The sequence below is a fragment of the Typopeltis vanoorti genome, chromosome 6, assembly GCF_054136105.1.
Source record: "Typopeltis vanoorti isolate ZY-2024b chromosome 6, IOZ_Tvanoo_1.0, whole genome shotgun sequence".
In the NCBI taxonomy this organism is placed as follows: Eukaryota; Metazoa; Arthropoda; class Arachnida; order Uropygi; family Thelyphonidae; genus Typopeltis; species Typopeltis vanoorti.
Window position 1 is genome coordinate 72,727,942 of NC_143554.1, and position 26,021 is coordinate 72,753,962.

Sequence of the window (26,021 nt, forward strand, 5' to 3'; positions counted from 1 at the left end):
AATTGACAAATCCATTCTGTACATTTATTTAAAAAAAGAGAGAAAAAAAAATCCATTGTCAACAAAAATCGTTAATGTTCAACGTTTGTGTATAACGACTGCGAACGATCGTTCCTGATTTAAACTTTTTTTTTTCCCTTACTATTTTCGGACCTATTTTTAATTGTCCTGGAGAGTCCGTTTCACAACTTACTTACAGTTAGTAACAACATTGTACTTCATTTACAATTGTTATAAATGAAGTACATGTAAATGTATAATTTACGGTTCCTTCAGCCTGCTGATGAATACCGAGCTATTGTTGATGGATGTGGATTGTAACTAAATAACACATAATGAATGTTTATTAATGTAATTTACTACGCCTACATGAATTAAATTATTTTTTTTTACTTTGCAGTACGCTGGCTACCCTACCTTAATTGACAAGCATTCATTCTTCTAAACTCCTGCAAGTTTTGAGTGATAACAATAGAATAATCGTATACTTTGTTTTTTTTTTTTTAAATAAATATTATTATTATTATCAGTAATAGAACACATATATCAACAGACATAAAATACTTACCCTTAGAGGGATGTAGCTGCTGTATTAAATTACCTAAAACCCCTAACCAGAGCCTCAACCTACCTCGGAAGGACTAGAATTGGTATTCATGTGATAATTGTCCTTATAAGGACTGGCTTACAGGGGCGAAGCAAGAATGCTTTTCATCTTCCCCGTTATCTGTAGAGAACAGTGTAGGGATAAGGTGTAATTGAGCTATTAAAGCTCTGATCATGGCAGGAGGGTAACAGCAATAGCCCAACCTCAGTTAGGACTTCATTGGCTACAGCATTGCCATTCATTACCCTCAAAGGGTTTCATCCTTCCATCCAACTATTCATGTGATATTCTTATAGTCCTTATAAGGACTGACTTAAAGGGGCGAAGCAAGAATGCTTTTCATCTTCCCCGTTATCTGTAGAGGACAGTGTACGGATAAGGTGTTTTTGAGCTATTAAAGCTCTGATCACGGCAAGAGGGTAACAGCAATAGCCGAGCCTCAGTTAGAACTTCATTGGCTGCAGCATTGCCATCCATTACCCTCTAAGGGAATCACCGCATCTCACGGTCGATTCTCACCCCTCTGTCTTCATCTGATATCCTTATAGTCCTTATATAAATAAGGACTGGCTTAAAGGGGCGAAGCAAGAATGCTTTTTTTATCTTCCCCGTTATCTGTAGAGGACAGTGTAGGGATAAGGTGTTATTGAGCTATTAAAGCTCTGATCATGGCAGGAGAGTAACAGCAATAGCCGAGCCTCTGTTAGAACTTCATTGGCTACAGCATTGCCATCCATTACCCTCCAAGGGTATTGGATTGAATGAATCAATCGATCCATCTCATGTGATATTGTGCTATTAAAGCTCTGATCATGGCAGGAGGGTAACAGCAATAGCCAAGCCTCAGTTAGAGCGTCATTGGCTACAGCACTACCGTTCATTACCTTCCAAGGATATTTAATCACCGCATCTCACGGTCGATCCAACCATCTCTCATGTGATATTCTTATAAGAACTGGGCGATGGGCTGAGTCCTTGATTCTTTATCCCGTCATCTGAATGAAGTAAATCTGTGTGGATGGAGTGTTATTGAGCTAAAAAGCTCTAGTCATGGCTGGGTAACGGCAATAGCCGAGCCTCAGTTAAAACTTCATTGGCTACAGCATTGCCATTTGTTACCCTGGAAGTCCTAAAAAGGACTTGTAATTACTCCTCTCATGTGATATCCTTATAAGGACTGGCTTAAAGGGGCGAAGCAAGAATGCTTTTCATCCTCCCCGTTATCTGTAAAGGACAGTGTAGGGATAAGGTGTTATTAAGCTATTAAAGCTCTGATCATGGCAGGAGGGTAACAGCAATAGCCAAGCCTCAGTTAGAACTTTATTGGCTACAGCATTGCCATCCATTGCCCTCCAAAGGTATTGGATTGAATGAATCAATCACCTCATCTCACGGTCGATTGATTACCCCTTCCTCATGTGATAGTCCTTATAAGGACTGGCTTAAAGGGGCGAAGCAAGAATGCTTTTCATCTTCCCCGTTATCTGTAGAGGACAGTGTAGGGATAAGGTGTTATTGAGCTATTAAAGCTCTGATCATGGCAGAAGGGTAACAGCAATAGCCGAGCCTCAGTTAGAACTTCATTAGCTACAGCATTGCCATCCATTACCCTCCAAGGGTATTGGATTGAATGAATCAATCACCGCATCTCACGGTTCCCCCCCCCCTCACCTCATGTGATATCTTTTACATAATATTATAAATTAGTTTGTCATCTAATAAAACAAATGGTGTGCTTTATAAATTTCGGTAATCTGGAAAATATCATAATTGTATTATAAATTTCGCCCTTTCCTAAGGAAAGAGTTACATATGTCTAATTTTTTTATAGAAATAAAAAATGTCTTATTGAACAGGAGTGAACAGAATGATTTGAATAGGATGGAATTGTGAAGAAATGTTAATGGATATCAATTTAATGTTAGTAAGTAACGCACTGTATCATGATTAGATTTCCAATAGAATATTATATTGATGGAATTATGTTCTGATAAATTGATGAGGCTAGGATCTTAAAGTTATCATGGATAGGAATTTGAAGTTGATAGTCACCTTACAAAAATAGCAAATAAACTCAGAGGATAATTGAGATGCTGAAACGGACCTTCACATGGAAGGATATGGAAGTCATTTTGCCTCTTTATTAGGCTTTGATAAAACCACATCCAGATTATTGTGCACAGATTTGTTCTCCTGGATTCCAAGGGGATAAGAAAGCTGTGGAAAGGGCGCAAAGAACAGTTACAAAAATTATATTTGGATTATGGGATTTAGATTATGAGGACAGATCGAGAGTATGTAGACTGTGGACATTAGTGAACAGGAGAAAGACAGATGATGCGATAGAAGCCTATGAAATTTTAAATGGGATGGGGGCATCAGTGGAAGGTAAGTTTGTATGCGGTCAAGAAAGTGTTGAGAGCTAAATTTTTCTCTCACAGAGCAGGGAATAAATGAGCGGAACAGTTTGCCTGCTGAGGCGGTGAATGTATCTAATAGGAATGAGTTTAAGAGAAGGTATGATAGATAGTGTGAGTGACCTTCCTCGATAAGCCCGTGACTCTCTGGAGGCTCTATTACTGCTAATAATAATAGCGTACTAAAATACAAACATTTCTGTATGTCCCGTGGGCCTGGTTTGCCAAGGCCTCGAGTTCGGAATCCATGGGCATGGTTGTTTTGTGAATGTCTTCAAGTGGTAGATAAATTTATCGTAGGTATCAGACCACCACCCTTCCTACTGAAAGTCTGAAGCGATTTGAACAAGTCCCATGTTTGGTGTTGCCAAACAAGAACTTTGAACTTGCCAAAGTTAGTCAAGAAAAAAAATATTCCGTATATCAAAAAGTTGATTGAGATAAAAATTCCAATTTCATCCTATACATACAACAAAGCATAATTGCGAATCAACCATGAAGCAATCTCATGACAATATCCTCCCTACTCTGTTCAAAATATACAAAAAAAATTAGCGCCCATCCTATATCGTTATACATTCTTTCATACTCATCTGGTCTATCACACAGATGATGGAAGAACGCCTACAATCAGCCCCCCTCCCTAAAAAACAGTAATAAAAATCAGTCGGTTTATTTTCCATTGATCCACAGTTCATTCGAAAGTTTGAAACAATAGAAAACATCAATATTCTATTTCTTCGCTACCTAGAGGTGGTCCACCAAATAATTACCGACCACCAATGCGGATTCTGCAATTCTCGATTGAATGATCCCGTTATTATTAATAATTACCGGTTAAAGTGAATATTTAGAATTAATCACTTTAACCGGTTAAAGTGAATAATTCCTAGAGGAGTCTGGTAAATGTAATAAAAACATGTTTATAGGATTTATATATAGGTTTTCATTCTCAATAGAAATTATAACAGCTTAGGTTAGGTTAGTTTATAATGAAAAAAGTAAAGAAAGTACTTCTTTTGGACTCAATGAAATCAGAAATCATTATAAACTAACCTAACCTACAGTAACCTGGATGTCGCATGTCGAACCAGAGTGTAGTCGTAGTTTGTCGTTGGCAGATTAATGGGGATGAAAGATAAACGTTGTTGTGGGCCGAGCTTAATGATTGCGGGATGATAAATGGGGATAACAAATAAAAGTTGTTGTGGGCAGATGAATGGAGATTATAGATAAATCAGAGAGGAGCTGATCAGTGTTTTTCTCCATTGATGATGAAAGAGGTGCAGCAACGACGTTTATCTATAAACCCCCATTCATCTGCCCACAACTTTTATTTGTTAACCCCATTTATCATCCCACAATCATTAAGCTCGGCCCACAACAACGTTTATCTTTCATCCCCATTAATCTGCCAACGACAAACTACGACTACACTCTGGTTCGACATGCGACATCCAGGTTACTTTAGGTTAGGTTAGTTTATAATGATTTCTGCTTTCATTGAGTACAAAAGAAGTACTTTCTTTTGTATATATATATATATATAACCTATAAACATGTTTTTATTACATTTACCAGACTCCTCTAGGAATTATTCACTTTAACCGGTTAAAGTGATTAATGCTCGTAAATTATTCACTTTAACCGGTAATTATTAATAATAACCGGATTTATCCCTTTAACCATAACCTCCTACATATAACCGTAACCGCCCACATACATATAATTATTAATAATAACCGGATTTATCACTTTAACCATAACCTCCCACATATACCTCCTATGGCAATCCAATTCAAGCGAAACGAACAACTTATATTGCAATCCAACTCAAACGAACCACTTATATAGTTCTTAAAGTTCTTAAAAGAACTGGGCGATGGACTGAGTCCTTGACTCTTTATCCCGTCTTTATCCCACACAGATTTACTTCATCTGAATGAAGTAAATCTGTGTGGATGGAGTGTTATTGAGCTAAAAAGCTCTAGTCATGGCTGGGTAACGGCAATAATCGAGCCTCAGTTAAAACTTCAATTATTAGAATAATTATTATATAATAATTATTCTTAAGTTTTTATATAAAAAATATCTGAAAAAATAAAAAGTGTATTAATATCTTTGATAAAAAAAAAAAAAAAAGATTTGTCAGTTTTCCAAAAAATAAATAACGTATTTTTATTTTAATATAATTTTATTTAATATACCATATGAAATATTTAATTTAATAAACAAACCATACAAAAACAGTTTTTTCTCTTTATAGACTCTGACCATAGTTATATAAAACAATAAACCTAAATTTTGATTGTGCTTTTATAAGATTTTTAGCACATCTGGAATTAGGTGATATAACCAGATTTTAAAATGTATTTTGTGTTTTTACAAATGAAATGGATTTTACAGTGGTAGTATACACTTACTTAGAGGAAATTTATTAGAGATAGATGCCTAATACCGTATTGGACCATTTTCAAAAAAAGTATAACGCACTGATGTGGTGCCATCTGTTGACTGTTACATTAAAAAATTAAGAGTTCTTTAGAAAACCATTCTCAGTTTTCTTTTGTAAATTCTTCTAAATAGTCTTTTATTTATTGTAAATTCCTGCAATTTCATTGTGCAAAAAAAAATTACAAGCATTTAAAATTATTTAGCACAATTTTTAAACGTATGTGCTCCTGAAATAAGTATAAAGAGGGAACATTAGTAATCTGTATTTCGTTACATATTCATTATAATATATGCAAACAGTATTTCCATTTATACTTGGTAACGACAACAAAAATGAAACAACAGTAGACTTAAAAACATGAGAACTGCACTGAATATTCATTGGAAAGTTTTTCAGGATTTGACTCAAAATTTCGTTATAAAAGTTTGCACTGAAATCACTGGCCTGGTGCCGCGATACTTCCTGAAGACGAAGTCTGCAATGATTAGGATTATCATAGGAACAGTTATTCCGGATATGAGAGCAGCTCCATGTGGAAAAAATATCAGGGCGTCCGGGCAAATAAAAAACAATCCCCATAATGAAATTCACCTGAATTTTGTACTCTCAACTACTAACATGCTAATCCTTACAGTCCTTATAAGGACAGGCTTAAAGGGGCGAAGCAATAATGCTTTTCATCTTCCCCGTTATCTGTAGAGGACAGTGTAGGGATAAGGCGTTATTGAGCTATTAAAGCTCTGATCATGACAGGAGGGTAAAAGCAATAGCCGAGCCTGAGTTAGAACTTCATTGGCTACAGCATTGCCATCCATTACCCTCCAAGGGAATTAATCCACAAACTCCAATGATCAACGCTAACATCTTTATCCTTATAAGAACTGGCTTAAAGGGACGAAAAAATAATGCTTTTCATCTTCCCCTTATATGTATAGGGTGTAGAGATAAGGTGTTATTGAGCTATTAAAGCTCTGATCATGGCAAGAGGGTTACGGAAATAGCCGAGCCTCAGTTAGAACTTCATTGGCGTCAGCATTGCATCCATTACCCTCCAAAGGTATAAATCACAGCATCTCACGGTCCAACTACTAACGTCCTTATAAGGACTGGCTTAAAGGGGTGAAGAAAGAATGCTTTTCATCTTCCCCGTTATCTGTAGAGGACAGTGTAGGGATAAGGCGTTATTGAGCTATTAAAGCTCTGATCATGACAGGAGGGTAACAGCAATATCCGAGCCTCAGTTAGAACTTCAATGGCTACAGCATTGCCATCCATTACCCTCCAAGGGTATTAATCCACAAACCCAATGATCAGCTGCTAACATCCTTATCCTTATAAGGACTGGCTTAAAGAGGCGAAGCAAGAATGCTTTTCATCTTCCCTGTTATCTGTAGAGGACAGTGTAGGGATAAGACGTTATTGAGCTATTAAAGCTCTGATCATGGCAGGAGGGTAAAAGCAATAGCCGAGCCTGAGTTAGAACTTCATTGGCTACAGCATTGCCATCCATTACCCTCCAAGGGAATTAATCCACAAACTCCAATGATCAACGCTAACATCTTTATCCTTATAAGAACTGGCTTAAAGGGACGAAAAAATAATGCTTTTCATCTTCCCCTTATATGTATAGGGTGTAGAGATAAGGTGTTATTGAGCTATTAAAGCTCTGATCATGGCAAGAGGGTTACGGAAATAGCCGAGCCTCAGTTAGAACTTCATTGGCGTCAGCATTGCATCCATTACCCTCCAAAGGTATAAATCACAGCATCTCACGGTCCAACTACTAACGTCCTTATAAGGACTGGCTTAAAGGGGTGAAGAAAGAATGCTTTTCATCTTCCCCGTTATCTGTAGAGGACAGTGTAGGGATAAGGCGTTATTGAGCTATTAAAGCTCTGATCATGACAGGAGGGTAACAGCAATATCCGAGCCTCAGTTAGAACTTCAATGGCTACAGCATTGCCATCCATTACCCTCCAAGGGTATTAATCCACAAACCCAATGATCAGCTGCTAACATCCTTATCCTTATAAGGACTGGCTTAAAGAGGCGAAGCAAGAATGCTTTTCATCTTCCCTGTTATCTGTAGAGGACAGTGTAGGGATAAGACGTTATTGAGCTATTAAAGCTCTGATCATGGCAGGAGGGTAACAGCAATTGCCGAGCCTCAGTTAGAACTTCATTGGCTACAGCATTGCCATCCATTACCCTCCAAGGGTATTGAATTTCGGTCAACTACTAACACCCTTAAAGTTCTCATAAGGGCTGTTTTAAAGGGGCGAATCAAGAATGCTTTTCAGCTTCCCTGTTATCTGTAGAGGACAGTGTAGGGATAAGGTGTCATTGAGCTATTAAAGCTCTGATCATAACAGGAGAGTAACAGCAATATTAAACCTCTGATTGTGGCAGGAGAGTAACAGCAATAGCTGAGCCTCAGTTAGAACTTCATTGGTTACAGTATTGTCATCCATTACGCTCCAAGGGTATTAAAACAATTCTCCTACTCCTCTACTAACATCCTTATCCTTATAAGGACTGGCTTAAAGGGGCGAAGCAAGAATGCTTTTTATCTTCCCCGTTATCTGTAGAGGAGAGTGTAGGGATAATGTGTTATTGAGCTATTAAAGCTCTGATCATGGCAGAAGGGTAACAGCAATAGCAGAGCCTCAGTTAGAGCTTCATTGGCTACAGCATTGCCATCGATTACCCTCCAAGGGTATAACAACCCAGTTTTCTCTACTAACATCAAATTTACTATTATTTAAAAATTAATTTGTCATCTAATAAAATAAATAAATGGTGTGCTTTATAAATTTCATTCTTGAAAATATCATATTTTTATTATAAATTTCGCCTTTTTCTAAGGAAAGAGTTACATATGTCTAATTTTTTATAGAAATAAAAAATGTATTATTTAATGATCCTAGGAAAAGTCCAATTTACAGTTTAGTACACTAAGAGCAACCGCTTCATGGAAAGCCTATCATAATAGGGAGCATTTTAATGCATAGAAATCTAGATAAATTATTATTATCATACGTAACACCTGCAAGGTGCCAAAGGACAAGTAGTGTGAGAGTACTTCGCTCCACGTGAACTTCGAAATCATCCACCATGCGGTGAAAGGGCAGGTCTTTGATATGCAAGCCTGTAATAACACTTCTTTCAAAGTCAGATTTGAAAAATTCTCCTCCAAGTAGCATTGATGGTATACAGATGTACAATCGACTTCAGCATATAGATCTGTTTTGTATAACAATACAGGCCATGTACGATGAGAGAAATATACGTAATGATATATTTCGTATCAAAACAAGAAGTTTCTCAATAATTAATTAAGAACATGAAAGTAAAAATAACTGTGTATAATAACTGTGCATATTATACAGCTCAGATTTCTGTCAGATAACTGTCACCATAGTTATTTCATCCATCGCAGGTTAATTCGTCCCAAATGCATCTTTTATTCCAACAAAGTACAGGATAAATAAGACATATGTTTCAATGGGCAGCGTCAACTTGTTTAGTGGTGTACCAATGTGTACAAAGAGACGCATTTACGAAATAACAAGAGAAAAATGTAATCCATATTGTTAATCTGTAATACATCTTATAATTATATTTTAAATGTACAGTTAAAAGTGAACAAAGATTAGTGTACCTCATCTTCAGTATTTGCCTCTATTAATTTACTGTTTCTTTATGTTCAGATTACTTGATGAACCTCTGTTAATTGTAAAATAATTGTAATTATATTTTTTTAATATTAATTGCCCTTAGTAGAATTACAGTTCGTATTTATTTGGATGGATATTGTACAGTATTATCAATCTGCCTGGTTTTCATGCCGCTTATAGTAAACAACTAACCAACCATAGGAAACTAGATAGGAGAACACTTGTAATTATGCACTGCTGCGTATTCTCTAATTGATTTTATTTAATTAAAAAATACAATTTTGAGTCTACAAAAAAATAAAACATTCTACACACTTCTGGTTGTATAATATTTAAATTACCAATAAAACCATCATAAAAAAATCGAAGTCTGTGAAGTGTTAATACATGCTTTAGCTTACTTAGTAGGGTCACTTTTTTAACACCAGCATTCTGTAGAATAGTGAAAACATTTATTTGTCTTTGAATGCAATTACTAATATCTGTTTCTAGTTGACGTTTTGACAGAGTGGTAGATTTCTTCTACGTATTCGAGTAGAAAAAAAAAATTCTTACGTCTTTGTTAATGATGAAAGAGGAAATGACAGTTGCTCGTTCCTCCACTTACGATATTTTTTGATAATTATCATGGCAAGCCATAAGTTGTCGCCATTTTGTTCTCGGATCTTCCTTATGTTTTGATCAGAATAAAGAACGCCCAGTTTCGAATAATCCTTCATGGTCTCTTGCGGAGGTAGCAAGGTTATTCAATCAAAACTTTTGCTTTTTCATCTCGTGAGCTGGAGAAAAACTCACGTATTTGCAAACAATACAAGAGGCTCACCTTATCTGATATTAAACATGATTTTAGTTTCAGAGCCGCTATTTTAAAAAAAATACATAAACCACAAGACTGGGTTCTGGACATTTGATAGAAAGGTATTTTTTACGCAATCACAAATTCCTAAAGGTGAGAATTGACAAACTAGGCATTAATTTCTTAACATTCAGTGGATAGTTCGGAAAATACTGCCTTAGCTGTGTCTTTTGTAACTGTTAACTATTGATAGGACTATTAATCAGTTGGAAAAGGTTATTCGTGTATAATAAAAACCCGATAGGTAATAGAAAAGAGCCATGGAGTCTTCTCAGATGACGGTAATCTCATTCCTGACAGATTTTTTTTAGGACCACAATTACGCCTCTTAGACAAGAAAAGTGGGTTATTTTTACACTGATTAAACACCCGGGATATCTCACCTTTTAACAAATCAGTTAGCTCTGCAGTTTTAAACTCGTGACTCCAGTCAGATGGACATCCACAATAAGCCCTTTATCGAATACCGAAAGATAGTTTTGTTTTTCCCATTTTGATCAACACTATTGAGGATTACTAACCAGAAATACTCCTAAATAGTTGCCTAGAACACGTGACCAAGTATTCTGCATATACGCTGGGAAAGTGACGTTTACGTACATATGCATCAAGGTTTCTAATTCAGCGGCCGATTTGTGTAGATCCATATATAAACATGAACGTTTACAAAATGCCGAAGCCCTATTACATCGACCTAACCTCAATCATAATCACTGCCTTCTACTCGTATTCCTAAATTGTGGTAAATTTTCATCTTCCACTGCACTGAATAAATTTGTATTCTCAAGTTGTTGTTTTTCAACTCATCTCTTTTAATTTTAATTTTCAACCTAGTAGTTTTAACATATGAACACATATACACAGAGACATTTCAATTTATATGCTCTACTGTTCTTTTAGTCAGATTTCTTGGTATTGATCACTGTTCACCCTAATGATGTCTTACGATAAGTATGACGAAATACTTGTATAATAAATTAAAATTTTATTGTGATACATGTGGGTTTATTTTTACACTGATTAAACACCCTGGATATCTCACCTTTTAAGAAATCAGTTAGCTCGGCGGTTTTCAATATCAATGCTTTGACTTCATTTAGCATGGAAGACGTGTATAATATTGTATATTTTGGCTCTTTCTGACATTTGGGTGTTGTTGTTTGGATCGTTTTAGTGAATATTAGTAGAATATGCAAGCAACAGAAACTGCACTAGTCCAACAAAAATATAATCACGTGTCTGTGTGACGCGATCTGTTGAGTATTTAGATTTAAAACAGAAACGTGTAATTTTCTTTTGTAAATTCCTCTAAATTTTATCATGAAACTGCAAGAAATCGAGCAAGACCTGTTATTTAAAAATTTTATTTAATAAAAGTAAAAACTGTGTGGTAGTACAGATAATATTAGTGATTTGTGTTTCTTCATATGTTTATTACTATATACAAACATATTATTTCTATTCATTTTATTGGTAACTACAACAAAATTGATACAACAGTAGACGTAAAAACATAAGGGGATTGTTCCGAATATAGATTCAAAAAAAGTTCTTGAGGATTTGATCCCGAAATTTCGTTGTAAAATGTTTCTCTCATATCACTTGTCTGTTACTGCGAAACTTCCAGAAGACATAGACGGCAACGATTATGATAATCATTATGATTATAGGAACAATGATTCCAGGTATGATAGCTTCTCCATGCGGAAAAATTATCCCAACTAATAAAGAAAAATTCAATAATAAAAGTTATTTGAATTTTGTTCAATACATCGTTTGCTAGCATCGATTTCATTGTTGTTTAAAGACTTTATTATTATTATTTGTTGTCTAATAAAACACAAATCGTATGCTTTATAAAATTCAATATTCTTGAAAATAACACTTTATGATTATAAATTATAATCTGTATAAATTTTGCATAAATCTAACTTTTATAGAAATAACCGGTTATGCGTTTAAATAAAAACGTATTAATAAATGTGATCCTGTTAAGTCCAATTCACACTTTAGACCATTGAAGGCAAACGTTTCATGGAAAACAAATAATAGCAGACAGAGTTTATAATTAATAATAATAATAATATTATTAAAAAAAACTAGATAAATTAGATGCGTTTTATGGATCACATTATGAAAGAAAATGGCATTAAACCTGATATCAGAATCGAAGATATTCATCTCAGTTCTTTACTTTATGCAGATAATCTTAGATTTATGAATAAATCCATTACAAGTCTTCAGAATCTCTGATAAATTTGGAATGAAAATCAACAAGACATGAAAAGAGGCAGGCACATAGAAAACTTAAACCGCATTCCCAATGGTGAACCTACAGCATAAAACAAGTAAAATATTCGAAATCTACGAAACATAAATACAGATCCTTGTCATATTCCGATGATTTCTCAATTGTTTGTCATAAAGGGAAAATCTGATCTTGACAATCTTGATTTGATCTGAACCGAGCTTGTTCTTCTCCGAGTTTCTCTTCGACAATTTTTCTTAGCCGTTTCTTAATGCTTGCTTATATCTTACTTGTGTCCTCAGCCAGCGTGAATATATCGCTTCTTATTTATTGTGTTGTCTTGTCTTTACGAGTATCTATGAATTTTTGCGCCTCTTCATGTCGGAAGATGGTATTAGTAATGACTGGTTCACATCCTGAAGAGATATGGTAAGTACTTGATGGATACTTGGGTACAACATGTTTCGTAAATTTTACTGCTGTGGATAAACTAAGGATTAGATTATCGTGATATCCTGCAGCAGAAACCAATCATGAACCTTTTTTTTCAAGCAGTCACTTCGGACCTCCGGTGATAACGATGGTTGTCAGGTAATGAAATTGATGTCCTATTAAGGACATCAAAAATATCCAAACACCAGGACCTATTGATTCACTACAGGAGACGCTAACCCCTCAGGATGACCTAATTAAATAATCAATTAAGCTAAGTAAATAAATATTTTTAATATTCAGGCAGCTGTAACGAAGCCTTTAAGTCGGAAAGACCTAGGTTCGATTCCTGTCAGTGACGTAAGGAACCTTTATCTGGTCTCTTTCGACTAAAGATGGGTTAACCGGTCTCATACGGTGATGGAGGGTTTTCCATTCCTCAAAGTAGGTAAACCTGTCCAGTGAACACACACACGGCCACAGGCGTAAGATATAGTACGGCAAGGAAGGCAACGGGAAACCACCTTGCTCATAATCATCTCCCTGGTATGGTAGCATATAGCTACCCGCACCAGCCGTATGGCTGAGGGAATAGGATAGGATAGAATGAAAATCAGAAACAATTAAATTGTCTAGTAAATGCTCCTATAAGAAATCAACAATGTTCGAATATACAAACCTACATACACATGCTGAAATATATTAGGAGGCAATATATATATATATATATATATCACATGGGACTAAACTCAAAGAGGACTCTCACCCTGATCACATTTTTCGGACCATTGTTTTTCAGCACAACAAATGAAGACATTCTAATTAGGCACACTTGTTTGTTTTTGCATGTGATTGTCTAGCTTCCAGCTATTGGGTTGACATCAGGACTCTGTGCAAGCCAATCAAGTTTCTCCATATTTTCCTCAAACTACAGCAATCGCGCTCTTACAATCTGTGTATTGTCGTGTTGAAACAGACATCGGTGTCTCTTCCACGAAAGTGTCACATGAAAAAAGCGATACATTATCTTGAGATGTTGTATATCCATCAGCCATTTACGTAACAACAAAGTTCTCAGTTTATAAACCAAGAGAAACTGCTCCCAACCCACCTCCGTTACTAAACGGCTGGAGTAATACATCCTGGCGACAAAGATTGTAGCTTTTCCCAGTGTGATATACTTCCAACACTCTATCCACCAGTAACTATACTCTCTAATAGCAGTCAACTCTGGGCTGTTAATTGTTTGGTTGGCGTCTGGTTTATATGCAATAGCCATTCCACAGAAATGAAGATCCTTTTCTACATATACGACGTAACTTGAATCCTCACTTTTTTATTTAATTCCAGATTCGGTAGTTCCAGATGGAACTACCGATATTTCTGCATCATCTTTCCAATATTTCTTCAATCACTTGGTGGGTTGCTTCGTCGGTTTTTTCTTGACTTAGATGGCACCCTCACAGTTCGATCGGCTGATATTGTTGCTTGCAGTTGATTTTACAATGATGAAGTTATGAACTATTTTGATGAAAAGGCAGGTTTTCGATTATGCAAGCCTATAAAAAAAGAACAAGTCTTTAATATACAAGCTGGTAATAACGCTTCTTTCGAATTCGAATTCCAAAAATATCTCCTCTACTTGTGCTATCGATTCCAGATGGAGATAGATCTGTTCTATATAACAATGTATATTAAGGTGATGAGAATAATGTACGTAATATGTTTCTTTCTTAAACATGAATTATCTCAATACTTAATTCAGCATATTAAAATAAAGATAGTGGTAAAATGCGCTCCTTACCACATCCTCCACCATTTCGGGAAAAGGACTCGTCCGATCTGTCACCACAGTTATCTCGTCCATCGCAGGTTAATTCGTCCCAAATGCATCTTTCATTCCAGCACCGGAAATGTTTAGAGTGGTCACAGAGTTCTGAAACACAATGCATGTTAGAGCAGATGTAGTTGAATGCGTAGTCATAAATTGTTTACTGATATACAATGTGTACACATTGTACACCAGTGTACTATGTGCAGAGAGGCGCATTTATGAAATAACAAGAGAAAAATATAATCTGTATTATTAAACTGTAATACCTCTTAAAAATAAAATATGAATCTTTTTCATTTGCAAGAGTTCTACCTTAATCTCATGTCAGCGGACTCAGTACTTGGTAAAAATAAAATTAAAAAAAAAAAACCGAATCCAAACTTTTCTACTTGCCACTTATAGAGCCTTCTTTATCTTAAAAAGATGAAAAAATTACCTTAAACCAAACTTGAATTAAAATATTGGTTAATAATACATCATCAGGAGCCTCCATAGCTCAGTCGGTATAGACGAAGCCCTTTGGGTCTTCGTCTATACCGACCAGGAAAGACCTAGGGTTCGATTCCCGTCTGTGACGTGAGTAACTTTATCTGGTCTCTTTCGACTAAAGGTGAGTAAACGGGTCTCATACGGGTCTCAACGGAGGTAGGAGGTTATTTTCAGCGGGAATCTCGAGTTTTTTATCCCTCAGAACAGGCAAACCAGCCCAGCGAACATACACGAATTACAGTCATGAATATTTACGACAATATGTGGAAGAGAGAGGGGTCCTCACCACATGTCGTTATGCTTGTAGTTAACCATGACTCACATCATGGTAGTCAACCTCCTAGATAGGAGATGGGACATGAATGGGATGAGAATACATTATCAATTAACCAGGGGCGAATTCTCCATGCTTGCTGCGCAAGCTGATTACTTGAGAAAGAAGTAATATTTATTTGTTAATAAATGCACGCATTTATAAGCATTCCATTTAGGCCTTTATTTTTGTAGACAGAAGACGTCTTAAGCTCGAGCGGCAATAATTGAGCTTTGCGTTGTGTATCGAAGGCCGATGCTTGCTCGTCTAGTCAAAACTACCTTGGCTCGCTCGGTTGTAGGAGTGCCCAGGTCCTTGCAGCAGCACTATAATTTCATACGCGCGCATAGCCATTTCACGTCGTCTCACTCCGTTGCTTAAACACAGGCCATACGCAGTCAAAGTAGCTCTAGCCAGTGAGCTTCAGCCAACCTTTACAAGTGTGCGTGTTACTTGGGAAAATTAATTTACAACCAACTTTTTATGAGGATATTATTGACCAGTTCATAAAGAAGAACCGTAGGGTAGAATTTGTATTCAAGTAGCTAAATTGAAAAAGATAGAATATCATTTGTAAAATAAACGTTGTATTTGTATGATTAAAGGTACATAAATTTCTAAATTTATAGTTTTAAATGGTCAGTAATTCATTATTCCGTTAATCAGACTTCAATCACACCTGTCACTCCCTGAATGATAACAAGAGCAAGAGTGAATTTCAAGACCAGCATTCTCCCCTGCAATTAACAGCGTTTGGGAAATGAAATGAAGCAATTTTTTTGTGCACATGCTCAGAGAGCGAGTTGCGTACTACTTCCAACCTAATTATAACAAAGAAATCTATGTTAAAAATCGTAACATGCACTGAAATTATTCAAGTTAAGCACAGTTAAAGAGAACGTGGGTTTTGTTTGAATTGTTTGCAAAGTAAATTCACTGATAGAACAAAACTAGAAAAACAAACAAAAACAATTTACCCATTGTGTAAACTGTGTAAATTAGTTCGAATCCAACTAACTTCCGTCTTCTTCCAGGCACTGTTGAATACGTAAGATTAATGTTTTCTCCTACTTTACTAAAATAAGACTTTTGCCGATAAGGTTTATTACCACAAAACAAGAGACTCGAAGATCCGTTAGTTATCTGTCGAGAAAAAAAACTACGTAACATATTTTAAAATATATTTGACAAAATTATCAAATTGCAACAGCTTTTAAGAAGATTGTCCTTAATATATGAATGCCTTTAATACACCAACTTTTATTCATTCTAAAATATGTGTCTATATTGTCATTGCAGCATCACTAATATCAAAGGTAGTGTATATCGTAAAGAGAGAAGTTGGTCGATTGAAATTTCCTACTTCGGTGATTAGTATGGTGAAGAGTCTGTTTTTTTTTTTTTTTCGAAAGCGTAATCATATTAATCATGTTCCTTGTACATTTTAGAATCCTGTAGTGCATTGCAGTCAAAATCACTGTATATTTGGGATTGATGAATTCATTATTTTAGCAAAAGACTACACTGGAGATTTGAAGAGATTTCTAATAAATTTTAAATTCAAAGATATTCGTGATTTTATCTAATAAATTTTTAAGATAATAATAGGGATTCTTTTCAAAAACTGTTGCTACACACATTAAAATGCACATATAATTATTTTTTTATTGTTATAACGAATTTCTTGTAAAATAAATTAAATTTAAAGGAATTACCTGTAAAGTATCACTGCAGTTGACAAAATTGATTCGTTTTATAGTAAGTACAATCCCGTGACCCTTTGGGGGACTTAGGATAGCAGTACAGTTCTTTCCTCCGCTGTATTCATTAATGAGTGTGGGTTTTATTAGCCCTGCTGATTGGGATATATTTGATGAGAGCTTATATGAGATCTTTGATGCCATCTGGGTGCAGTTTGCTTCCAAAGCAACTAAAAAAAAAATATATATATATATATATATATATATACAATCAAATGATCACATGGTATATACCCTCTACAACTATAACGAATTGTATATTATCAGTTGATATACTCACAATACGAACATAACAAATTTTAGTTTTTATTTCATCTTATATCTCTTTAAAATTCCTCTTTATATTATCGGTAGTTTCAGTGGTTGTTAAGCTTACTCGGAAAGCAGGGAACTTTCCTCAGACCTTTAACAAATACGAATTAGTCTAAAAGGATAGCGTGGTAAACATTACTATAAAAGAAATACTCTGATGGACCAAAACAGAATCACTCAGTCTGTTGCTGGCCAACCAGTTTGCACGGTTGGCCCGACACAGCGTAGTGGCGGTATCCTTGTATGAGGATTGTTTCTCATGGACAATACTGGGTTCCCTCATCCGCCAATGAACATGCCTTGATTAACTTCTTACCTGGGACTCTTTCAACAAGAGAATGCCTCGTGTCACAAGGCTTGCAATGTGCGAATATAGTTCGAAGATTCAATCCAAGTTCCGTGTGTTCCCCTGACTCCCAGTTTTATAGATATGAATCCCATTTAATTTGTCAGATCATGTGGAACGCACTAGCCGTCGGTCGATGCCATTTCCTCGCTGGTTGCTGGCCTCTGGGACGTTTTCCGTCTAGTTTGGCCAATACCTCAGGATACCTTCTGTGGTCTAGTGCAGAAAATGCCAAGATGCATCCGATCGATTATCTGTTCAAATAGAGGTCTAACACTCTACTAGGTAGGGAGGTGGTCGTAATGTTTTTGCTCATGAGTGTATATTAGTAACGTCAGAGTTCAGAAAGCAATTATGACTTATATTGTTGAGAGTGCGTGTCAACCTATCCTTTGCGGTAGTCAACCTAACGAAAACAGTTACGGCTATTTAGTATCTGTAGTACATTTGCACAGATCTCATAATCCGAAAACCCTTCTGTTGAAACCAAAGATGGAACTTCTTATTCAAGTCATTTTCAGGCCCCTAACCAGCATGCTGGTGGTCATATGCTAAGTGATGACAATCATTTCCCACCAAATCCATGCGTATGGATGTTTAGTCAACCAACTAGGCCTATCATTGTATAGCAAACCATGCAAATATTACAAACTTTAATTTATAAATTCTAGATCGCGAATTATCATCATTTTGTAGTAAGTAAACGAAATCATTCCAGCAGCAATTGTTGGAACATCCAGCAACTAACTACATTGAAACGGAAAGATTGACGATGATCACATCACATTATTCAGAATAACTGATTATGGAAAAGCAATACTGTTCTCATCAGTCAATACTATGTGACCTGCCTGTCACTGAAAAGTCGAAATACCCATATTTTTATTAAAATCGTTTTTTCAATATACGAAAAAAATACATAAAAATTAAACGAGGTGTCTCTTCATCTCAGTGTACAAAACCGTGGGTGATTTGTGCTGTCCCCTTTAGCACAAATATAAGACTCATATAACAAAAGTTGGCTATTTCAAAATACGAGCATCGAATGTTGTTATTTCAAATTACTGCGTAACTATGGCTAAGATAAGTCGTACCGTTTTATATCTGTAAATTCGTGTGTTTTTCTTGCCGATTTTTCTGGGTGAAAAATCTTGGTTTCGTTGAGGGAAAAAGCTTCAGTTAGTGAGTCTCATGCCTCCATATGAGATCAGCTAATTAACCTTCGAGTGAAGTTAGCTGATCCGGTGAAGTGATAATATCACATTCACAGGATGCGGAAAAAGGGAAAGTGTGACATGTTAAGAATACCTTCATTAGGTCCTCTTTCCATGTTTTATTTTTTTAATTAATAAACTATAATAGCTATTTTAGAAGACCTTAAAAATCAAGGAATTGAAAAAAAAAACTTACATTCATATACTTAGTTACATATATATGTGAGTGTGTGTGTGTGTGTGTGTCCCCGCGATTAGCCTAGTGGCTATTTCTTTCGCAACCATATGCCTAGGAAAGGAGGGTCCTTGGTTCGATTCGATTCCCGTCGCTGATGTGAGGAGCTTAGGATCTTTCTCAGACATATAGCCTGTCTTGGATGTGGTCATTTCTCCCCAGTTTATCTGGGATTTTTCGTCCCGCAAGCAAGCAAACCGACCCTTGAGAACTCAACGCCTCTGCAGACATAGGATACACCGGAAGGCGTAGGGTTAGGTGTCATATATATATACAGGGTGTTCGGGATAAATTTGACAGTTTCGTAAGGAAAAAGAAAATCTTCTTTGTATCTATTAAATTTAATGAATTGACAAAAAAACATTACAGGCAGAGTTAATTACAATACTATCAACAAGATTTACTCAAAATAACCACCATTAGCATCGATCACAGCTTCAATTCTGCTTCGGAACCTCGAACAAGCTGATGCTACAGTCTCCCTGGGAAGGGCCGCAAAAACTGTTTTAATTTTATCCATTAACTGGGCTTTTGTATTACTGGAAGTGCGATTGGTGTCTTTTTCAACTGCGCCCCATACAAAATAATCCATGGGGTTAAGGTCTGGGGAGTTTGGAGGCCAAACATTTGGACTGGTGAAGTCGTAGAAATTTTCAGACAACCAGTTTTGACTTTTCCCAGAGGTGTGGCAAGGGGCCGAATCCTGCTGCCATACATACGGCCTACCATTGGCTACCCTTGTTATCCAGGGCTTGACTACAGTTAGCAACTCCACGAACAAAGCCCGAATTCCAATGCCAGGGTTCTTCAACACCTGTTCCTGCAGATTTGCGAGGAATTCTGCTGTACGAACGCAATCAGATCGTCTGCTAGGGATCTTTCTTCTTGCTACATCCTCGTAGTCACCATTGCAAGTCTCTAGTTCATGCCTGATTGTTTTTACTGTATTCAGGGAGCATTGGGCAGCAGTCGTAATATCCTTATTTTGATGGCGGGCACGAATCATCATGATACAAGTTATTCTCTTCCATGATTCAGGTGGGTTCCAGCTATCCATCCTTTCTGACATCTTGTATATGAATGAAGAAGGGTCCAAACTTTTAAATGAAGAGAAGTGTGTGTTAATACATGTAACTTACGGAAAAATATAATTAATTATAAATATGTGAAATTTATCCCGAACACCCTGTATATATATATGACACCTAACTTATTTACAACAGCCCTAGAAGAAAATTTTTAAAACCTGGATTGGGAAAATAGAGGAATTGTGGTAAATGGGAAAGAACTAAATCACTATGATTTGTTGGTGATATTATTCTTTTAGGAAACTCTTCAGAACTTCAAGAAATGATCACTGAATTGGATGCATAAAGTAAAAAAGAAAGGATTAAATATAAACAAAGACAAAGCAAAAATAATGTATAATAAATACATTACCAAAAATCCAGTACAAATAGAACACCAGGAAATTGATATAATAACTTCCTATGTTTACCTGGGGCAAACGAGCAGAGTAGAGGGTGACTGAAAATAAGAAATTATACGCCGAATTCAACCTGGATGTATAGCCTTTGGAAAACATCGTGAAGCGCTCAACGGAAACCTCTTAATCTGCTTTAAAAGAAAAGTATTCGACAATTGCCTACTTTCAGTCATGTATATGGAAGCGAAACAAGCACACTTTGATACAAATATTAACGAACAAGTTGAGGATTACCCAGAGGAAAATGGAAAGATCATTACTTGGTATTACTGTTCTAAATAGAAAAGTTCAGACTATGGTGAGAGACATTGTAAGTATGAGATCCAAATCCAAGATAAAATGGCAATGAGAAAGTCATATTGCAAGAAGTAACACTCAAAATTGCATCCTAGAGATGGAAAGGGAGCTAGAGGAAGAGCTAAAGAGACTGTGGAAGGATGAGATTAAAAAGATAGTAAGAACTCAGTGGAATAGAAAGGCTCAAGATAGAAATGAGTGGACACAGAATTGATGATGATGAAATTAATGAGTGGTGGCCTGGATACCATGGAGTTTAACAAAATCATTCAAAATTATCAACTAGAAGCAGAATTTAAATTCTCCAGGCTTTTTTGTTCGGCCGATTCTAAAATTAATCGATGCCTGGTGCACACAAGTAAGATTTTTGTTTTCTCTCACTCTCTCTCTCTCTCTCACACACACACACACACACAGAGTGTAAACAATAAGTCATTGTTAGAACTACAACAATTCCACATAGCACGCCGAAGATAAGATAAATTTCATAGATAATGATTGATAGAGATATTCTACCAAACGTTAAAACAGTGCCAAGTAAAAAATAGGTTTTAAGAGGATTTATAAAATTAGTAAATTAATGTTGCTGCTTCCTAACTGACATCATGTCCGTAACAATTTATTACTAACATCTATGGCGAATATGACTGATTCTTTTTAACTTGTTTATAATGAAAGTTTGACTTTTTTTTTCTTCTCTTGATTGAATTATACATACCAGATGCAATTCAGGTTCTCTCTCATTCCGTATATTAATAATTTGTAATGACTTCATTTTGATTAATTTCTACCAATGGATTTTTGTATGTATAATAAACGTTATCAGATCACATTTTTTGGTATTATTTCTTTATAGAGAAAGAATAGCATAAAAAAATTATATCAGGCATAACCGTTCTCTCATCCATATAAGTTGGTCTTAAGACATTGATTTATAATTGATAATTAAACACATCCAGAAAGAGAAATGATGGTGAAAACTGTACTTACTTGTTTGGTATTTGGCTCCTTCGCATACATAGAGAACAACGAAGATAAAAAAGCACACAAAAAATGAACACCGGGTAGTACAATACGATCTCATCTTTACTCAGTAGAACGGCGCTATTATGTGTTACCACTCAATATTATGGCAGTGAAAGAAATCTTTTCTCGAGTACTCAGTTATCCCTTTCTTATCATTGCTTTTAAAAATGGCCTATCACCAATAACACATTCGCAACCACTTGTGATGATAAGATGTTCTATTGCCTGTCCGATAGTAAACTAATGTAAAGGTTTATCACAAGAATTAGTAAAAAATGACAAACTCAAATGTCTATTATTCAACTGTAGAATATTGGAAAATCTTCATAAATTACTGAAAGTAAGGAATAAATTTGATTCGGACTATGTTTCTTTCTAGTATCATTATTTATAACGCATTTTATATACAATTGTTTTCAATAGTTTTGAATAAATATACTTACGCATCATCCTGATGCTGGTAGAGATGCGCGCTGCTAACGGAGAATCTTATGTGTACAAAAATATAGGGTGTCCCAAAATTCACGCAAGATTTAAATTTAGCGCCATTTGTGCGGGGAAAAAAAGACAGCGTGACAGCTGACAGTTCAGGGTTATTAAAAATGGAGCGCTACACGAAAGAACAACGCATTTTCATTGTTGAGCAATATTTTAAAAATAATGAAGGTTTGGCAGCGCAATTTTCGTACAAAATATGGTCAGAATAGTGATTTAACTTCATCAACTGTGAAAAGATTAATTAAAAAATTCAAGGAAACTGGATCAATTAGTGATCTTGTACACTCTGGCCGTCCTTCAACAAGTCGTTCAACAGAAAACATCGAAGCAGTTCGTGAGAGTGTTGCTGAGAGTACAGGAACATCAATTCGGCACCGTGGTCTTGAATTGGGCATTTCGAGAAGCTCTCTACAGCGTATTCTCACGAAAGCTTTGCATCTTTATGCTTACAAAGTTCAATTGACTCAACAACTGAAGCCTACTGACCACGCACAGCGAAGAGAGTTCGTTGAATGGATTATGGAACAACAACAAGCGGATGCTTATTTTTCGAACAAAATCATCTTCAGCGATGAGGCTCATTTTCATCTTGATGGCTTCGTTAATCGACAAAATTGTCGCATTTGGGGTTCAGAAAATCCACGAGTGATTGTTGAGAAACAAATGCATCCACAACGTGTCACTGTTTGGTGCGGATTTTTGGCTGGAGGCATCATCGGTCCATTCTTCTTCGAAAATGCGGCTGGTAAGGCAATAACAGTTAATGGTGATCGCTATCGCGACATGATAATCCAGTTTTTGTACCTAAATTGCAAGATATGGATGTGGACGACATGTGGTTTCAACAAGACGGTGCGTGCTACATGCCATACAGCCCGAGAAACAATTCAATTACTGCATCAGTAATTTCCTGGTCTTGTAATTTCCAGATCATGTGACTTAACGCCGTTGGACTTTTTTCTTTGGGGTTTTTTGAAGTCTATGGTTTATGCCAACAAGCCCACGACCACCCACGCCTTGAAAGAGGAAATTGAGCGCGTATCAACGAAATTCAGCCACATTTATGCAAAACGGTCATGGAAAATTTCGACAAAAGAGTGCGTATGTGCCAGCAAAGCCGTGGAGGCCATTTACCCGATATTCTATTCCATGCATAACCCTATACTGTATACTTTATGAATCAATAAGAAATTACAATTTTTAATTAAAAACCTGTGTTTTCTATCAAAATTACTTCTTGCGTGAATTTTGGGACACCCTATAATAGCATATTATTCATTTAGCTATTTCTCAACATTAGTTTGGAAATGTGCAAAATTATTTTCACATGAAATGTTTATAAATGTTTATAGTTGCTAGTTTAATGCAATTCTTAAATAAATAAATATTTACGTAGTATTACTAGAATGTTTGAATATAAATAAGCAAAACAATGGTATGTTGCTATTCGATCCTTCTATATACTTGCTCAGAATCTACTCTATATTCAGCACTGTGAAAACGCTTGTTCATGCATAAAATACCTATTATATTTAGAAATTAACTGGCTTGTTGATTTTGTACTACAGTATAAAAGCAAATATACGTGATAGAGGATAAGTGATATGATGGTAAGATACCGGTTGAAAGGTAGGTGTAGGAAATTGCAAATATTTAGACTGTTTGCAAAAGTGCTGGAGTTAAGGTGATCCAAGAGCCGAAGGATAGTGGATGGACAGAACAGCTGTCCCTGGACCAGTGATAATCCCCAATGCGATATCCATGCTTAGGGTGAATGCAGGTTATCCAGCGTTATGCATGTTTACAGAATGAAAACTCTAGAGGCTGACCATGAAATTTAACTAAATTACGAATGTTAGTGTCTTCCAGATCAGGAACTGATGTATTCTCTTCATATGAAACTCCGAAGTAAGCTCCAAGTAAAGGTACCTATGCTTAACCTAATCAAAGAGGACTATGACTGCAGCCCGAAATTCAGAAACCTTGTCATTGGGTCATTGAAAACTGGATTTGATTCTATAATTCTGTCCATCATGAATACTCGTAGATCTATGGGATACAATCTCGAGCACGTGGTAAAGCATACTACAATGTTCCAATGTAATGAAGGGGGTTCTTTGATGTTTATCTGCCAGTAAGCGAAACTCAAAAAACTGTACAGATAAACATCAAAGAACCCCCTTCATTACTATTAAGGTTGCCAGAAAAATAGCCTTTTGGCTTTTATTCTATGTTATAATGTTCCAATGTATTTTAAGTCCATGCTACGCCTTGTCTGTATCGGCAAAAAAGGAGGTCTATTAAGATGGTGGTTATGATATTTTAACAGGACTTTATTTTCATTTTGCTTTATGATGCTTGGTGTTAATATTATAGATTTAAAACATTATTCTTTACTTTTTTTTAATTAATTCCTTAAAGAAATCCGCTAAAGTAGTTTGTTCCTCATAGGAAGTAAGAGAATTCGTTTAAGCTCGAATTTTTGGAGACTAAACAGATAAGTCAATGTAAACTGTTCGAAAGTCAGATATAATTAACCGAATACTATCACAAATTTTAAATTGCACCCGGTGAAGAGAGGAGGACAAGTGTCGTCATCTTATGGTTAACAATCCTATCAAAATATATTATTGTCTGAAATAGTTTGAGTCCTACGTCAATTTTGTTGAGTTATAGTACGAAACACCCGAATTTCCGGGGAGTACTTTGTCTATACCAGAGATCGACTCACTCCGTTCGAAAAAGGTTCTTCTGGTCGAACTTAGAACGCCTTTCTTCAGCAGTCTAGCGCTATGGGTACAAACGTATTTACACAGGGATACCTAAGATTTTTTTTTTTATTTTAATTAATCCTTTGTGGATCGATCATGTAAAAATGGCTGTTCCCAAAAAAATGAATATCTTATTAAAGAAACCATGGTTTCCTTATTTTTAAGTAACTAAACTAATCTTAAATTTAATTGAAGACGAGAAGAATAAAAGTCGGTTTATTCGCTTATTTAGAGAAACTACCTCCTATACTAAATATCTTAAGTGTTGGACTAGTGTCTGAACTTTTGCGAGGATTCTGAAACCTGCGTAACCAAAAATTTAATCTTAAAGATCTTAAAAGTGCAGGTAGGAGAAGAAATAGTGGAGTGATTCATCATATTTCTATTGTTTATTTATGTAATTCCGTCTACAGTGCAATGATCTCCTCCAAGCTGATAAGTGAGGATTTAAGACAAATTCCTTGAGACGACTCTCCATGCTTGTTGGCATTTGCTTACAGATACATAATAACGAAAGTAATTCCTTTGATAACTCTTAAATAGCTGTGTGAGTACCATCTAATGAAATGATTTTCTTGTTTAAAACACATCATTTGAATATATTAGATTTCAGAACTCAAATCTTATCGTTTTTAATGAATTTCTGTATAGTAGCGAAGTTACAAAAAACATTTTAAAGTAAGATGTAATAGATCACACAAAATTACCATTCCTTATCATCCTGTTTGAAGAATCTGGCGGGAAAAAA

The 26,021-nt window shown here is 35.8% G+C and overlaps 1 protein-coding gene across 1 annotated transcript; it reads right to left on the reverse strand.

Annotated features, from left to right (window-relative positions):
* Window positions 1–11,464: 11,464 nt before the first annotated feature.
* Window positions 11,465–22,113, reverse strand: LOC150105555 (low-density lipoprotein receptor-related protein 10-like). Its single transcript, XM_090394899.1, has 5 exons — window positions 21,969–22,113; window positions 17,044–17,258; window positions 16,306–16,471; window positions 14,497–14,628; window positions 11,465–11,733 (listed from the first exon to the last, which is right to left on the reverse strand). The coding sequence occupies exons 1-5, from the start codon at window positions 22,060–22,062 to the stop codon at window positions 11,606–11,608; spliced, it is 735 nt and encodes a 244-aa protein (XP_090251025.1). The 5' UTR covers window positions 22,063–22,113; the 3' UTR covers window positions 11,465–11,605.
* Between the last annotated feature and the right edge of the window lie 3,908 nt (window positions 22,114–26,021).

What these genes read in the sequence shown, in the direction of transcription:
- LOC150105555 (XM_090394899.1), bottom strand. Translation starts at nt 22,062, where the DNA reads ATGAGATCGTATTGTACTACCCGGTGTTCATTTTTTGTGTGCTTTTTT. An exon ending in AGGAGCCAAATACCAAACAA is followed by an intron (nt 17,259 to 21,968) that starts GTAAGTACAGTT and finishes TTTTTTTTTTAG; the next exon opens with TTGCTTTGGAAGCAAACTGC. An exon ending in CCGAAATGGTGGAGGATGTG is followed by an intron (nt 11,734 to 14,496) that starts GTAAGGAGCGCA and finishes TTTCTTTATTAG; the next exon opens with TTGGGATAATTTTTCCGCAT.